The following is an 18,181-nucleotide window of genomic DNA, read 5'->3' on the forward strand; positions in this document are numbered from 1 at the left end:
ATAGTTTCTCAACTTATTCGAGTTATCTCTTTTACTTAAACAATAAAGATCATCAATTGCATTAATTAAGAAAAACTTTATAGAAATGATAATGTCGGTTACATTATTTTATATAAATATTCAGTGGGTACAAAGTACAAATAAACTGGTTTGAATCAATTTTAAACAATATAAACCAAAATGCCCAAATAATAAAATATAAAACATACTATGTTAAAAATTAGAAGATGTTAGACATCTTTATGTAATTACAATATACAAGTCCTTCAATATACATTCCCCCTGTGAGAAAATCTAATAAATACGTCGGCAGATTTCTGAAAAGAGAATGATTATCCAGTTTTAATCGTGCGACCGAGACAGGCTTAATTATACGTCGCGTTGGACCCAAAACATGTTTCCATGAACATTAATGGAGAACGAATATTTGCATAGAAATTTCCACACCTAGAGATAAATGCCGATTTACGAATACGTTAAATGTGAATTTCACGCTAAATTTAGCAAAAAGATCGATTTTAATGGACCGAATAATAAAATTAATTATGAATTTACATTTTTAAAAGATCCTATTGAAACAAAAATGTTTACTAAAATTATTGTATAAAAATATAGGTTCCATACTGTAGCATTAAATTAACATCTGATAATTATTATACAATAAAAAGTAATATATAATGAATAGTTATTAATAATTTTTTTTTGCTTAAGGCCCAGTTATTTTATTTCAAAACAAAATGAATGAAGATAAACTCAAACATAATATAAATATAATTATAATATCATAATATACAACACACTATTAATTTTACGTACACAGCTTTACCTTTAAACCATTAATAAGTATGCATGACAAAACTAAATGTCTTGGCGTTAATATTGATAGCAAAAATTGACTAGGTATAGGAAGTTCGCTAAATTAATTCCCTTGCTTATGGATCATTTCCATAGATTTCAGTCGTACTGAACGAACTTGTTGAATAACTCTGCAAGCTTATATTGCGTTTAATATGTGGCGACCGCCACGACCCTTTAAGCCACCACCAATTCACCATCAACAACTACAAAGGTTGGCAACGCCGGTGGATTGGTACCATGCAGTTCCAGGGTATAAAAGACCATCAGGACGACGTCTCGCTCTCTTTTCTTATCACCGCCCCCTTGTAACAGTACCACTTCCACAGCGCTACCGTACTTCCTTCACCTTAACCTAATATCCTGTCAATTCTCCCATCGACCACATGTATCAATCGTAAGTTAAAATAAACAACTTTGATTCAACCAGTGTTTTTAGTTCCCGTGCAAATTCCTTCCAAAAATAGTAGTGAGTGTTCTGACAAATAATCGCAGCGGCAGCCACACATTTCGACCAATCGACCGACCCGACCAACATTCCTACAAATATATATCTTCCCCGAATAATATTTCCGAAATGTAGATTTCTTTATTTTCGTTTCTTTTTTGGCCGTTCAGAGATTTGGTTTGAATTCGAAAATTAGTATTCAATAGAAAAGATCTATTCAAATATGGTGACCATAAATTTTAATTATTATATGTTACTTACCAACAATTACATTGTTAAGAGTGCAAATATCGCTTCCAGTTTCACAACTGAATAACTGAACTTATTGATTTAAGTTTATAACGAATTTCACAGCATTTTTTAAAAATTGTTCCCGTAATATTACATAGCATTAACAAGTTTTTTGTAAAAATCAAACAATATAGTAAATTGTATAAACACAGGTCTAGCGTGTCTAAAATTATCGAATTAATCTGTTACAATACATTTCATATCCTGGGCTATCTGCTGATAATAATAGTAAAATTAATTATATTTCATTATTATCATATTCATTATTTACATATATATATATATATATATATATATTTATATATCAAAGTGTTATATTGACTTACTTCACTAGGGCTGTTACTATCATAACTTTCTGGCTGTACGCTTTTGTATAGACTTATGGACTATTACCTTTACTTATTACCATTACCTTAACTTGGCCTTAGAGACCCTCACAGCTTGATGATAGTTGTACTATGGAGTATATTGAGTGTACTGAAATATGTCAAACCACTATTAATTTAAATTAACTTCAATCACGATCTTAATCATATAACCCAGCACAGCAAATTGTCCTTAGAGCTTACTGAAAATTTTAAAACAACTAGATATACATTTATTTAAGCTAAATCATATAGAAAGATAATTCATAATGTACTTCTGTATTAAAGATAATGTGAATGCCTGTGGCATTACTAATTACTCAATATTTGGTTGACAAGTAGTTAGAATTAGTACCAATTATCATAAATAATAAACCTTATAACTCATAACTGGATAACATTTGAATAGCCATTGATTCATATCATAACTTCAAGCATATATTTAAGTTACTTATGTAAGATATTTACTCTAGTCAGCTTAATTTCTAAATTTATAATTTCTGAACTTGTGAAGTAGGAACAAAACATGAACTTTTATTTAAACATATATTTATGATCGTTCTTTGCACTCTGTATGTAGATTGCTGAATTTAGTTTCACTATATTCTTAAAAATTAATATTCTTAAGTTATTATTATAGTTCATATTAAAAATTTTCTTTAATTTACAGGAGGAAAGGTACCCCAAGATAGGACCATTATCAGGAAGTCACTAAGGACCGTTTCCCTACCTTTATTTGTCTGCATGTGTGCAGTCTCTTGTTTGGGCATCATCATAGCTACTGGACTTATTATATTCAATATTTGGAATAAACACAGAAGGTAAATTTTATTCAACTATATATTATAAACTCACCTGTAAATAATACATCGTGTTTCATAATGAACTGCTTGGGATAATTCAGCGCCTGTAGGCACCATAATTATTAAATGTATTCAAGCGCCCTCGCAAGAACTCAGGTATATGTAATTAAAAAAAAACATTTTTAAATCCCTGTTCCTTAAAAATGTCAAACCTTTTTAAAAATACATTAACCTACCAACTCTACGTAATTAGTAAAGACATTAAAATTAATAATGTTTATTTTCTATGGAGCAGTTACATTATTAAAATGTAATGATGAGCAAATTAACTTAATTCAATTAAATTATAATTAGCATCTGTAAAAAAACTTTTATGATCTCATGCACACTGTAGAGAGATTTCTAACATTCTTCTTCTTTATTAAGTTAACAATAACTAATTAATGTTACTAAAGTTTAAAAAAACCAATAATTTGGACACTTAACTACACAACCAACCATATACAAGACATGCGCGTCATAATTATATGAATATTTTACTTCGTCGTGGGTAACGAAATGGTCTGGAGTATCCCACGATTTTTTTAATTTAGGGTTATTGTAATCAATCCACATTTTATCGCCACTAACTATGTTATTGCTCTTATTTTTTTGCAGCTTCTGTCATGTGGAAAATATCGTTGAATTCTTCTAGGTCTAATTCACATGGTAGGCAATGTTCTCCTATTTAAACCATTCCCAATGATACTAATCGACGAAAAATAGTTTATTAAGTAATCTCTTATGAGTGGGCAAGTTCTTACTGATCTTCGTTCCATATCTCCTCCAAATTATGCGAATCTTCAACTCTCTTTACTACTCCGACACGCCATATGGAAATCATCTGATTTGGACCTCTGGAGTAATTCCCAATATATGTTTTCACTTTTAAACTCATCACCATATGTTTGCCATTCTTAGTTTAGCAATAATGCCATCTTTTTTATACTGACGAGTTTAACTTTATATCTCTAAAATAATTTTGCTATCGATATATTTTTGCAACTTCGAAGGTATTATTAACTAAACTAGCATTTAAGAGATATATTATTTTTCCTCTTTTAAGAGAGGCGGTATTGAAAATTGTCCAGATTTGTTAGTTACGATCAACAAGTTCATCTAGTATATAAAATATAATATAAAAATAAATTATTTTTGGATATTGATGACAAACGGGATAGTTCAAAGATATAAGCTCGAACAGAGGTCTTTTAGTTATCGGTTATATCTGATTCCCTTGTAGCCAAATACTACTATAACAGATTACTGAGGTATAAAACGTTACCAGAAAAATAGTAAAGGTTAGTCACTACGATAGAAACTACGAATAGTAAGAGTAGAGAAACGAGTAGCTCGTAATGATTAATTAATTCATATAATCCATATCTAAGGTTGCATATAATATAAGTCAAATTGCCATCGTAATAATCAATCCATACCTGACGCCTTAGGAGAATGTTTACTTCTCAACTAATACACTATAGTGGGTTCTGCAGGGCTTCTTGGAATCTTGGACTCTAAAAATTAATCACTGAATTCCATCACAGTTGAAGATCGGCCGCAGGTTCTGAACACGAACAATGTCAATCTCCCATTTTTCAGATCGTTTTCAACAATCTTGATCTATGTCTTTTTCGGAGTGGTTCCTTATGTCTTTCAACCAGAAGATCATTTTCGCCAGAGAAGTATATAAGGAATTAGTTCAACTTTCATTCGACAGAAATGCCCAAATCATTTCAATCTGAGTCTCTAAATTTATTTCTCAACATCGCATTTGAAGGACCTCAAACTTACTTAATTACTGGGTCTTTAACAGGGTCCAAGTCTTGCAGCTATACAGAAAAGCGTTCGAAGGAGGAAAATTTCAGACTTGATTTTAACATATTTCCACATCTTAGAGAGCCAAAATACTTGCAGTCTTGTCTATTGACCTTATTACTTCGACAGTATATGCTACTTTTTTCCCCAATTAATCAAATCATTCAAACTTCTAATTCCGTCAAAATGTTAAACTAGAAATAATTACGATAGATCAAGTATCAAAAGATATTTAACATGTAGGGCACAAAGAAGAAGAGCCCAATCAAAACATATAGTACAATAATTGCAAATTTTGTAACACTTTGTCTGGTGTCATTCAGTTTTGAAGAGGGAATCTCCAAAGTTCAAGAAAATCTAGATCTAATTTAGATACTGTTATATATCCTGGTCACCTTTCTCCTATTCCGGATAAATACTCCTCCTTCCTCCCGATTTAGCTATCCTTTAGCGTCTGAATAGAACCTGTACCGCTTAATCATTAATTGTGTGATGGTATCTGACGAGAATCATTCATCTTGTTACCAGTTTCGGTTGATGCTCCGTCAATTTCTCGACCTCACCCACTTACGCTTTGATTTATCGTCCTTAATGGCCTCGGAAAATTCAAAATCGATCATTAAACCGACGATTAGACGAAAACCGCCGATTCCTATCGCCTATAATAATATATTTCTTTTCTTCCTCGCATTGTTGGTGGCACTCTGTAAATTAATTAAGCTGTTTTGTGATGATAAGAATCAATTACGATTACAAATAAATTATATGTAATATATATAATATAAATTATAAATACGTGATAATATATATATATATATATATATATATATATATATATATAACAATAATGTATACAAAATATTTATATATTAGATGCTTGAATGTATTTTTATGATCAGCGATATTTATTAGCACTGTTGAATTCGGTAATGTTCAAATTCCTCTATGTAAAGTAGCAGTGTTCCATTAAGTATCATTAAAATATTCACTCTGTATAAAAACTAATCATCGAACTGTCCAAATTGCTTCTTCGTTTTTTGCATATCGGCTACTTTTAATATATTAATCCGAATTGGGAAACGTCATATTTAGTTTCAACAGTTTAAAAGTGGCTCAAAAATGTCCATAATCCTACAATAAAACTTATTTATACACTAAAATACATTTGATACTCTACACTTAGGAAAGCTCCAAAAATTATGAAAATGGCCAACGCACTAATTGACTGAAAATGCCATTTCTAACCGTTTCAACGCCGTGGTTCCTTTGCTTGTCATGGAAAGGAGAGAATACTGAGACTGACTATAAACTGTAGATATAGTAGGATAAGCTTAAGACAAAAGTAATAGTTCAGGATAACCATCTACATCGACCAAAGGGAATCGTTCATGGTTCATCAATTGTTGCTGAGAATATGGTAGCATCAACAAACTATGTATCAGCAAGCTAAACCATAATAATAAGCAAGTAATAATGTATCGAAAGATCGAGATATTAAAATCGAATGACACTGTTGATGTAGCCATCAATAGCGACTAACAAACACAAAACCCTCTCCATTACTTTTGCTGACTTCCTAATTTTAGTAGTTACTTTTGCGAAAAAAAAAAGCTGAAATAATCGTGAGTACAGGATGCAATGTCGTCCTCTTTCATGAAAATGCTCGGCCACATCTTACGAAAGTTGTGAAGAATACACTATTGCTGCTCGATTTGAAAGTTCTGGAGCACCAGACATAACACTTGATCACTTGGCTTGCACACGATTTGAAAATGCGGAAGAAGCGCAAAACTGGATCGCTGTCAATGTTAGATCATATCATATCATCATGGAAAAAATTGGGATAAATCATATGTTGGATACGTCTTTGAACAGGATATCGCCATGGTGGCAGAAAGATGAGAAGAGCTATAAAAAATAATGTAATATGTTTTTATTAATATATTTTGTACCCATGCCATTTTTCTCTATAAATATCTCTCTAAAGAGGGAAAATCATAGTAAAACACATTTTTTTGCCAAAATTAGTTTTTTTTATTCAACATAGGTCCCTTCAAGCGTGAGACATCGATTATAGCGACCCTCCAACTTCTCGATACCATTTTTGTAGTACGATTTGTCCTTTGCCTCAAAATAGGTCTCAGTTTCGGCGATCACCTCTTCATTCGACGAAAACTTCTTCCCAGCGAGCATTCTTTTGAGATCTGAGAACACGAAATAGTTGCTGGGGGCCAGATCTGGAGAATACGGTGGACGAGGAAGCAACTCCAAGTCCAATTCATGGATTTTTGGCCATAGTGTTCACTGACATGTGACACGATGCACTCTTGGTAAAGCAGCACTTTCTTTTTCTCCAAATGCGGCCGTTTTTCGACGATTTCCTGCTTCAAACGGTCCAATAACGCTATGTAATAGTCGCTGTTGATGGTCCTTCCTTTTTCAAGGTCATCCCCATCAACAACTAGTCGTTGTTTTTGGTCATCCCCATCAACAACTAGTCGTTGTTTTTGGTCAAATGTAAGCTCGCGCGGCACTCATTTCGCACAGAGCTTTCTTATACCCAAATCTTCGTGAATGATATGATGTACACGTTCAGTTGATATCTTTAGAGTGTCTGCTATTTCAAACAATTTCAATGTACGGTCATCATTTTGTGGATTTTTTAAATCTTTTCATCTGTAACAAACTCTTTTGGGCTCCCACTGCGTTCACCATCTTCGGTGCTCATTTCACCACGTCTAAACTTAGCATACTAATCCTTGATGGTTAATTTTCCTAGGGCAGTGTCCAGAAACTCGGTATGAAGCCAATTTTTTGCTTCAACTGTATCTTTCCCTTCAAAAAAACATTATCTTATCAACACGCGAAATTCTTTTTTATATATTTTTTCACAATAACAAAAGTTGCTTCACTCAAAATGCTATAATTCAAAAACAAATGATCCGACGCTGTCAAATTTATATACGCATCTTTTGAGGGTAAGTTCAGTTCCAACCTTCGTGGGGTGAAGACGTATTTTCAATACGCTCCAAGCTCTAAAATGATACCTTTCATTAAACCAAAAACTGTATTTTATTACGGTTATTTAATTGAATGTTAAAAACGCATAACAGATGCGGCTATACTTCTCTCAGCGAACCTAAAGCGTAGTGAATACGTGTTTACGTGACCAGAAAAAAAGACTGCATCTCATTTTTATTAGAGTTTTAAAATTATTTCCCCTTACTTTACAACAGTCCTTTAAAAATGTATTTATAGTATTTTTGGTCAAAAACTAGTATAAGAAATAATACGTAAGTGAAAAATTAAGTGCTTGAAATAAACAAAGTATGTATTATATTTTTTTATCCTCTGGAAATAAATAAAATAAAATATTAAAAATGGCAAACCACAGCGATTCAACCAAATCACCTGCACACTTTGATATAAGATTGGAACAATCAGCAATAACGCAAACTCCACCATCAGAATGGACTACAGTCATTAATAAAAAGCAACTGAGAAGCTCAGAAGAAGAAATTGCGAGGTTACATAAACCAATAGAGACAAAAAACAGCTTTAGCAACCTATCGGAAGAAAATGAAGAGAATATACAAACAAGCCCTGAAAAAGTTGTTCCCAAACCACCACCAATAACAGTTTATAATATAGGAATAATAAAACACATCCATGATCTATTGAAAACCATCACTACGAACTACACAATTAAAACAGTGAGCTATGAAACAATAAAAATTCAATTGTTCGAAGCGGAGCACTTTAAAGTTCTAGTAAAAGAACTGGACGAAAGAAACACCCAGTACCATACATTCAGGCCTAAATCCGAGAGAACATACACGGAACAGATTTTAACACCATCAAGTTAGCTCTAGCTGAACAAGGCCACGAGGTCGTAAATATTCACAATATACGACATCGCACAACAAAAAAAACCCTGCCTATGTTCTATATTGATATTAAACGTAATGGAAATAATAAGGCGGTGTATGAAATCACCATATTAAAAAACAACATTATTAAAAGCGCACGGGCACACAAAAACTTACTGTCGCAAATCATTTAGATGCGCAAGTTAAATGTGCTAACCGTAACGGAAATCATCCAGCGAACTACAAGGGCTACGCAGTTCATAAAAAACTGCAGAAGAAGCTATACACAGCCTTAAGAGAAAAAAAGGCATCAACCGCAACAAAAACACCCCATACCTACCAGTCTACCCACCAGACCAAGCGCAAATGGTTGAAAATGGTTCAAAACAAAAACGAGAAACCACATCACAACCTACGGAAACTAGCAGCAACATCTCTAAATTAGAAAGCATGATTGCCAAACTAATGGATCAAATGAGTAGGATGCTTGGTCTACTCAGAACTGTCGTCAGCAAACTGGCCTAATGATTGAAACCGTTAGCTACAAAATCGCTGTCTGGAATACCAATGGGCTCCAACAACATGCCAGGGAACTAAAAATGTTCGTAACTGAACAAAATATTGACGTTATGATGGTTTCCGAAACACATTTTACGGATAAAAATTATTGGAAAATTGCCAAATATATACTTTACCATACAAATCACCCTGATAATCATTCGAGAAGATATGAAACATTTCGAAAAAGAAAAATTCCGCAAAGACTACCTGCAAGCAACCAGTATAACCATAGAGGAAGTCCATGGACCATTAGCAATGTCAGCAATCTATTGCCCACCCAAACATAACAACAAGGCGGAACACTTTCAAGAATTCCTCAGTACGCTAGGTAATAGATTTATAGCCGGAGGAGATTACAATGCAAAACATTTAATGTGGGGTTCAAGAATAATAACCTCAAAAGGTAGAAAACTGCTAAAAGCAATAAACACAGCTAATTTACAACATATCTCTACTGGTGAACAAAGATATTGACCTTCAGACAGAAATAAAAAGCCAGATACTATAGATTTCTGTGTTACAAAAAATATTGATACAAAAAAGTGTCATGCAGAATCATGTTTTGCCCTGTCCTCTGATCATTCACCAATAATAGTAACACCTTTTTCAAAAATTGAGATCAAAGATAAACTCCCTTCTCTGTGCAATAATAGAACTAACTGGTCCTCATTTGGAGAAAACTTAGACCGAAACATCTCTCTAAACTTACCGTTACAAACTGAAATGGACATAGAAATGGCAGCAATAAACATTACAAAAAATATACAGGAGGCAGCATACTCCGTGACTCCTAACAATGAAACATTTCCATGAAAAAATACACATTTATTATGTATAATACAAAAAAAGATAGCAGAAAGTTACGACGGAATTGGCAACAGCAAAGGACTGAAGGGAATAAGAGAAAATTTAATAGGGCAATAAAAAAGCTGAAAGAACAAATTCAAAATGAACACAACCAAGGCATTCAAGAATACCTAGAAAATTTGACACCAACTGAGGCTATAGACTATTCGTTGTGGAAAGTAACAAGAAAGCTTAAGAGACCCCAGCAGCATAACCCACCTATTAAAACAAGCGAAAATAATTGGGCTAGAAGCAATAAAGAGAAGGCCGACATTTTCTCAAAACACTTAAAAATTTTTTTAAACCTTTCCCGTCTCGGCTACATAAAGGTGAGGAAAATAAAATTACTAGCTTTCTAGATTCGCCATTTCAAATGGACTTACCGCACGAGAAATTGACAGTCAAAAAAGTTAAACAAACAATAATGAGAGAAATTAATATTAAAAAAGCTCCTGGTTATGTTTTAATTACTGGTAAAATTTTAAAAGAACTATCAGAAAAGGGTATGAAACTACTAACATTTATATTTAATGCTATGCTACGAATTAATTACTTCCCCAGCATCTGGAAACTAACTAAAATACTAATGATTCTTAAACCAGGAAAAATACCGGAAGATGTAACCTCCTACCTGCTTATAAGTTTATTACCGATAATCTCGAAAGTTTTCAAGAAACTGTACATCAAGAAGTTAAACTATATAATAGAAAAAGGAAATTTTTTCCAGAACATCAGTTTTAGTTTCGCAATAAGCATGGGACTATAGACAAGTGCAAGCAGTAAAACAAAATAAACACTGACCTAATTGCCAAAAGATATTGTTCGGCTGCCTTTCTAGATATATCAGAGGCTTTTGACAAAGTATGGCATACGGGATTGCAGGTTAAACTAAAGAAACTTTTCCCTCATCCGGACTATCAGTTACTAAAATCGTATCTCACTGATAGATATTTTATTGTAAATCAAGACGAGGAACATACCGAATTAAATCCCATATATTCAGGAGTTCCGCAAGGTAGTGTACTGGGTCCAGAACTGTATCTTCTGTATACGGCCGATCTTCCCACCACAAAAATGACTAGTGTGGCAACATACGCAGACGACACAGCATATCCGCATATTGGCATCCCATGAAGATCCGGTCACAGCATCAATATACCTACAAACCCACCTTGATCAAATACAATTATGGTTGAAGACATGGCGCATTAAAGTCAATGAAATAAAATCCACCCATGTAATATTTGCACTGCGTAGAAGAACATGTCCACCAGTGAATACTAATCATCGTGAACTCCCCCAAGCAGAGCAAGTTAAATATCTTGGTTTGTAATTAGATCGACGCCTAACCTGGAAGAAACACATACACTATAAACGAAAACAACTTCGTCTGAAATTATATCAAATGTATTGGCTCATCCGGCGCAAATCCAAGTTATCATTATATAACAAGGTATTGCTGTATGAGTCTATACTGTATCCCAATGTACTCGCTAATCAGCTAAATATGCGATGTGATAGTGAAGTGCGTAGACTAAAACGTTTAACACCACCTGATCTGATTACTGGACATATATAAGCTTTAGAATAAGCTCTAGAATAAGACTAATTAATTAAGATAATATTTTTAGAGAAGGTCGCTTAATGAAGTGATTTTCTGCATGCCGTGTGAATATAATATAGACATATGAAATACTTATTGCCTATAGGGCAGATTATGGAATCACAAAAAGTAAAAAAAATCTTTTGACGGTTAGGGCTAACTAAAAACATATGGATTTAATTATAGTAGCGCCATCTATGTGTCAGGCCGGAGACTTTTCACCTGACTTCTTACAAACATTTTTATTCGCTATCATTTACATTTCTTAAAAGGTAATATTATTTCAATAAATTGTATTAACTTCTAACAGGCGTCTTTGATTCAAACCGAAAGACTCAAAGAGATGCATTTTTGCTGTAAATTCAATGATATCAATAGATCAAATAAATTTATTTTAATAAATGTCTTAATAATTGAATTAACTATAAGGTTAAAATCACATGATAACGATATTCCATATTGCGAAAATAAAATTTAGGCTTACCTAAATTGCATTTTAATTTGTCAAATAATATTTTTGTGCATTCATTTAGTGTAAAACAAAGTTTCTAAGTGACTTTAAACAAAATGGTTTTCTAAAAATAATTGACTGATAGAGATGTAGAGGCCTCGGACAACAAGCCATAGTTAACATTGCGTAACAAAATAGCATGATAATAAATGAATAAAATTATCTAGATACAATTTATATTAATTTATTATGAGTTTGAAGTCGGTCGCCGAAACAATACAAAAATAATAATAAAATTTTGTGACATATAAACAAAATTAAATTACGGACAAAACAAATTAAATTTCTTGCTCTTCCAACCGACTTCAAATGATCAGTTGGTAGTAGTTGAAATAATATTGTAAATAGATACATAGGTTTAGGTAGGTATTGAGCTAAATTGTGTGTATATAGTAGAATATAAGTAGTAGATAGGTTAAGTAAGATTTTTGTATATTTTTTTTAGTTATTACAACGATTATTATATACATATTTTATTTCAAAACGTTTTATATTGTGTTAAAAATCTAAGATTGATTATTTCGTAATTTTTAGTGAGTTCCTTATTTAATTTTTGGACTCTGTTCAATTTTTTTGTTAAAAATGTTTTTATATTTATCATGACTGCGTACACTAATCGAGTACTATTTGTAGGAAGTTATTCTAAAATTTGTTTATTTCAATCACTATTTACTAGCATAGCCTGATTTTTTTTATTATTACTCTTAGTGAGTTCACAATCTGCCCTATTGGCAATAAGTATTTCTTATGTCTATATTATATCTACATGGCATGTAGAAAATCACTTCATTAAGCAATCTTCTGTATAAAATATTATCTTAATTAATTAGTCTTATTCTAAAGTACACATATGTGCAGTAATCAGATCAGGTGGTGTTAAACATTTTAGTCTACGCACTTCACTATCACGTCGTATATTTAGCTGATTAGCGAGTACATTGGGATGCACTGACACTCTTTCGAAGTACTTCACACAAACACGTTGAATTACACTCATTATAGGTTCTAGAGGAATATCGCGTTGTATCACTTTATTTGAAATATAGTACGGAGCATCAACAATGGCATGCAACACCTTAATTTGGAACCGTTGAATGATGGATATATTAGATTTGCTAGCGGTACCCCATAGTTGGATTCCATATGCCCAAATGGGCCTGCCAAATGGTCAGTTTGTTCAGTGTTTATTTTGTTTACAAGTCTATGTACTTGTCTCATGTCCCATGTTTATTGCGAAAGCCAAACTGATGTTCAGGAATAATTTTTCTTTTTTCTATTATATAGATTAGCTTTTTATGTATAATTTCTCGAAAACTTTCGAGATTATCGGTAATAAACTTATTGGTCGGTAGGAGGTCACATCTTCTGGCATTTTTGTTGGTTTAAGACTCATTAATATGTTAACTACTTTCCAGATACTAGGGAAGTAATTAATTCATAACATAGCATTAAATATAAATGTTAATAGTTTTATACCCTTTTCTAATAGTACTTTTAAAATTTTGCCAATAGTTAAGTCATAACCAGGAGCTTTTTTAATATTAATCTCTCTCATTATTGTTTGTTTAACTTTTTTGACCGTTAATTTCTCGTGAGGTAAATCCGTTTGAACTGGCGAATCTAGAAAGCTAGTAAATTTATTTTCCTCATCTTTAGGTAGCTGAGACCGGAAAGGTATAAAAACATTTTTTAAGTGTTTTGAGAAAATGTCGACCTTCTCTTTATTACTTCTCACCCAATTATATTCGTTTGTTTTAATAGGTGGGTTATGCTGCTGGGCTCTCCTAAGCTTTTTTGTTGCTTTCCACAACGAATAGTCTGTAGCCTCAGTTGGTGTCAAATTCTCTAGGTATTCTTGAATGCCTTGGTTTTGTTTATTTTGAATTAGTTCTTTCAGCTCTTCTATTACCCTATTAAATTTTCTTTTATTCTCTTCAGTCCTTTGCTATTGCCAATTTCGTCTAACTTTCTTTTTTCTGCTATCTTTTTCTGTATTGTACATGATATATGTGTATTTTGTCTTGGAAATGTTTCACTGTTAGGAGTCGCGGAATATGGTGCCTCCTGTATATTTTTTGTAAGATTTATTGCTGCTATTTCTATATCCATTTCAGTTTGTAACGGTAAGTTTAGAGTGATGTTTCGGTCTAAGTTTTCTCTAAATGAAGGCGAGTTAGTTCTATTATTGCACAGAGAAGGGGGTTTATCTTTGATGGTAATTTTTTAAGAAATTGTTACTATTATTGGTGAATGATCAGAAGACAGGTCGAAACATGATTCTGCCTGACACTTTTTGGATCAATATTTTTTGTAATACAGAAATCTATTGTATCTGGTTTTTTATTTCAGTCTGAAAGCCAATGTGCTGGTTCACCAGTAGAGATATGTTGTAAGTTATCTGTCTTTATCGCTTTTAATAGTTCTTTACCTTTTGAGGTTATTATTCTTGAACCCCACATTAAATGTTTTGCATTATAATCTCCTCCGGCTATAAATCTATTACCTATCGTACTGAAGAATTCTTGAAATTGTTCTGCCTGTTGGTATGTTTGGGTGGGCAATAAATCGCAGAAATTGTTAATGGTCCATGGGCTTCCTCTATGGTTATACTGGTGGCTTGCAGGTAGTCTTTACGGAATTTCTCTTTTCCGAAATGCTTTATATTATCTCGAATTATTATGGCTGTACCTCCATGTGCTTTATTTTCAGGGTGATTTGTATGATAATATTTATATTTAGGAATTTTCAAATAATGTTTGTCCGTAAAGTGTGTTTTGGAACCATCATAACGTCAATATTTTGTTCAGCTACGAACATTTTTAGTTCCCTGGCGTGTTGTTGGAGCCTATTGGCATTCCAGACGGCGATTTTGTAGCTATTGATTTCAGGCATTAGGCAAGTTTGCTGACGACGGTTGTGAGTAGACCAAGCATCGTACTCATTTGATCCATTAGTTTAGCCATCATGTTTTCTAATCTAGAGATGTTGCTAGTTTTATCAGGTTGAGATGTTGTTTCCCGATTTTGTGCTGAACCATTTTTAACCATTTGGGCATAAGTTATATCTGTTTGACATGGTCTGGTGGGTAGACTGGTCGGTGTGGATTGTTTTTGTTGCTGTTGATGCTTTTTTTCCCTTAAGGCATGATAGAGTTTCTGTTGTAGTTGCTTGTGAACTGCTTGTGAACAACCCTTGTAGTTCGCTGGATGATTTCCGTTACAGTTAGCATATTTCACTTTTTCATCGCGAACTTTACGAGTACAATCTCCAGTTTTATGTTCTCCTGCACATTTTACGCATTTATATGATTTGCGACAGTAAGTCTTTGTGTGCCCGTGTGCCTTTTAACACGAATTTAAATGTTCACTCGGATTTTGACCTGAATGAATGTATTGTATTGGGTGTTTCTTTCATTTTTTTTTCATCTAATTCTTTTACAAGACGCTTCGAACAATTGGGTTTTAATTGTTTCATAGCTCACTGTTTTAATTGTGTTGTTCGTAGTAATGGTTTTCAATAGGTCATGGATGTGTTTTATTACTCCTGCTTTACAGACTGTTATTGGTGGTTGTTTGGGAACCACTTTTTCAGGGCTTGGTTGTATATTCTCTTCAATTTCTTTCGACAGGTTGCTAAAGCTGTTTTTTGTCTCTATCGGTTTCTGTAACCAACAGTCACTCATTCTTGTTTGTTTCATCGCGATTTCTTCTTCTGGACTTCTCAATCGTTTTTTGTGAATGACTGTAGTCCATTCTGATGGTGGAATTATTGCTGATTGTTCTAATCTTATATCAAAGTGTGCAGGTGATTTGGTTGAATCGCTGTGGTTTTCCATTTTTAGATTTTTAATATTTTATTGTATTTACTTCCAGAGGATAAAAAAATTAAGTAAATACATTGTTTATTTCACGCATTTCATTTTTCACTTACGTTATTTTTTGCACTAGCTTTCGACCAAAAATACTATAAATGAATTTCAAAAGAACTGTTGTAAAATAAGGGAAAATAATTTTTAAAACACTGATAAAAATTAAATGCAGTCTTTTTGTCTGGTCACGTAAACATGTATTCACTACACTTTAGGTCTTCTGAGAGACGGATAACCGCATCTGTTATGCGTTTTTAACATTCAGTTAAATAACCGTAATAAAATACTGAATTTTTTTAATGAAAGGTATCTTTTTAGAGCTTGGAGCGTATTGAAAATACGTCTTCACCCTACGAAGGTTGGAACCGAACTAACCTGAAATAAAATAACATAGATATAAATCTATTATAAATATATTTTGTTAATGTATACTTAAATCATCAAAATTAAATCATCTGGTGATTTAAATATGAGATTACCAATTTCACTTAAAAATACAAAATGTATTTTAAATGAACTAAACTAACACAACATATGTATTATGTCTGGCAATAATATTGGTTCAAAATTTTTAAAACTTTGTATAAAGAATTATAGAAATAGTTTTTAATACTAACCATTGGACATTTATATAACCTTAATATAATCTTAATTTCTACTATACTATAAGTGATCCATAATTTCTTAATATTAGCTTTATTTTTCAATTTATCATCCCTTTATTTGATCTTGTATTTTGTATATTGATATGGCAGTAACATTAATTCTAAAACTGAACATGACAACTTCGTTATTGAAGGATCATTTCAATATTTTATAAAAGATATAATCGATTTGTTTAACTTGGCTCTCTGGGTTTTAAATATCAATTAACTTTTGTATTATTTACTACTAAAATATTACATTAATTTCAATTGTTATAATATATTATTATAACAATTGAAATTAGTGCTTGTTCTTATATTTTTATTATTAGTTATTAGTTATGCCAATTTGTTCGATTTCTTTAATTTTTAATTTTACTCTTAATATTTAATTAGACAAATGGGTTAACAACATTAACTGTTCAACTTCGCGTTATTGTAATACTTATTAAATACTTTAGGCTAAACCATATTTTAAATTTCAAAATGTTCTCACGTTTCACGTCTACGCGAAGCGAATTATTAAGAAGAGGTATTATAAAGATCTTTTACCTTAAATTTAATAGAAACTGTACAATAAGAATCTATTATTTCTAAAGTTATTGTTCTCGGCAGCTTAATTAGCGATTCGGAAGAAGTTGCCGAATCAACTTTGTTTTATACTCCTCTTTACACAGCCATCGACCCTCTTATTAATTACAAAAAGTTCGAGTACCAACCGAGGGCCGATACCGATCTTAATAGAATTTGAAATAATTTAATTTAACATTTGACTTTTCCTCACTTTTCTGTTTTTCTTCTTGATCGTTGATAAAAATTAATGAAATCACTTTTTATATTAGCATTTTTGTGCAACTCTCATAATGAAAATCGTTCGATTTAATGCTTCTAGTTTCTCCTAAAAATATATGTTCTTTTTTATTCAGTTTTCTTTGGTTTCCCAACAGCAGATCATAGTTTGTTAAGCGGGTACTCTGGTCTAGAACCTTAAAACTTTTACACGTTTTTCTAAGTAAAACTAAATATAGTATTAACAATAGTAATAATTAGATATAAAGATTATTAAAAAATCGTAAAGGCATGCTCATCCGTGCTAAACTGCTTAGGTAAACTCTTCTAAAAAAAAACATTTAAAGTTTGAGGCAAAGTTTGGGTCATCGTAACTCGGATAATGGTAATTAATACTCATTTGGTTCAGCGGCCATTATTGATTAAATCAAGCTATTAGAATCATCAAGCTGTTAGAATTTCTTCTGATGTCGGCGAATACCCCGGCGTCAACATTCTTTCAGTTAAATCTAATTGAATGAATTTAATTAACAATTATTGTTTTGATTTTTTGGATATAAATGTAATTAAATTATATGTGTGCTAACCATATATGAGTTAAGTCTATTTGAATTATAAGGGAGTTGCGGCTACCGAGCATTTCTCGATTCGCGCCAGCCGGTGGGTTTATTTGGCATGACAAAAGTCGCTGTAACTGCGAAATTAATGGGAATTTTGAAAAACCCTATTGAGAACATACTATTACAGGTCTTGAATTTTAAAATATGGCAAAAGACAGTCAATTTTTCTAAGCTCCCTTAAGCTAAAACTAATATTTTCGAAATTTAAAAAATTATATTGTCATATTAGTGGTAATATTAGCTACTCTAAA

The 18,181-nt window shown here is 32.3% G+C and overlaps 1 protein-coding gene across 3 annotated transcripts in view; it reads left to right on the plus strand.

Moving 5' to 3' along the window:
• GABA-B-R1 (gamma-aminobutyric acid type B receptor subunit 1) overlaps positions 1-18,181 on the plus strand; it is a 596,854-nt gene that overhangs the window by 549,866 nt on the left and 28,807 nt on the right. For all 3 annotated transcript variants that reach the window (XM_076396068.1, XM_076396067.1, XM_076396066.1), the window contains exon 10: positions 2,630-2,780. In XM_076396068.1, coding sequence (XP_076252183.1) covers positions 2,630-2,780 — 151 coding nt within the window. The remainder of the gene's footprint in view (positions 1-2,629; positions 2,781-18,181) is intronic.

Source organism: Rhynchophorus ferrugineus, unplaced genomic scaffold (genome assembly GCF_030347505.1).
Source record: "Rhynchophorus ferrugineus isolate W39M unplaced genomic scaffold, kcgeb_rfMv2 rfM2, whole genome shotgun sequence".
NCBI lineage: Eukaryota > Metazoa > Arthropoda > Insecta > Coleoptera > Curculionidae > Rhynchophorus > Rhynchophorus ferrugineus.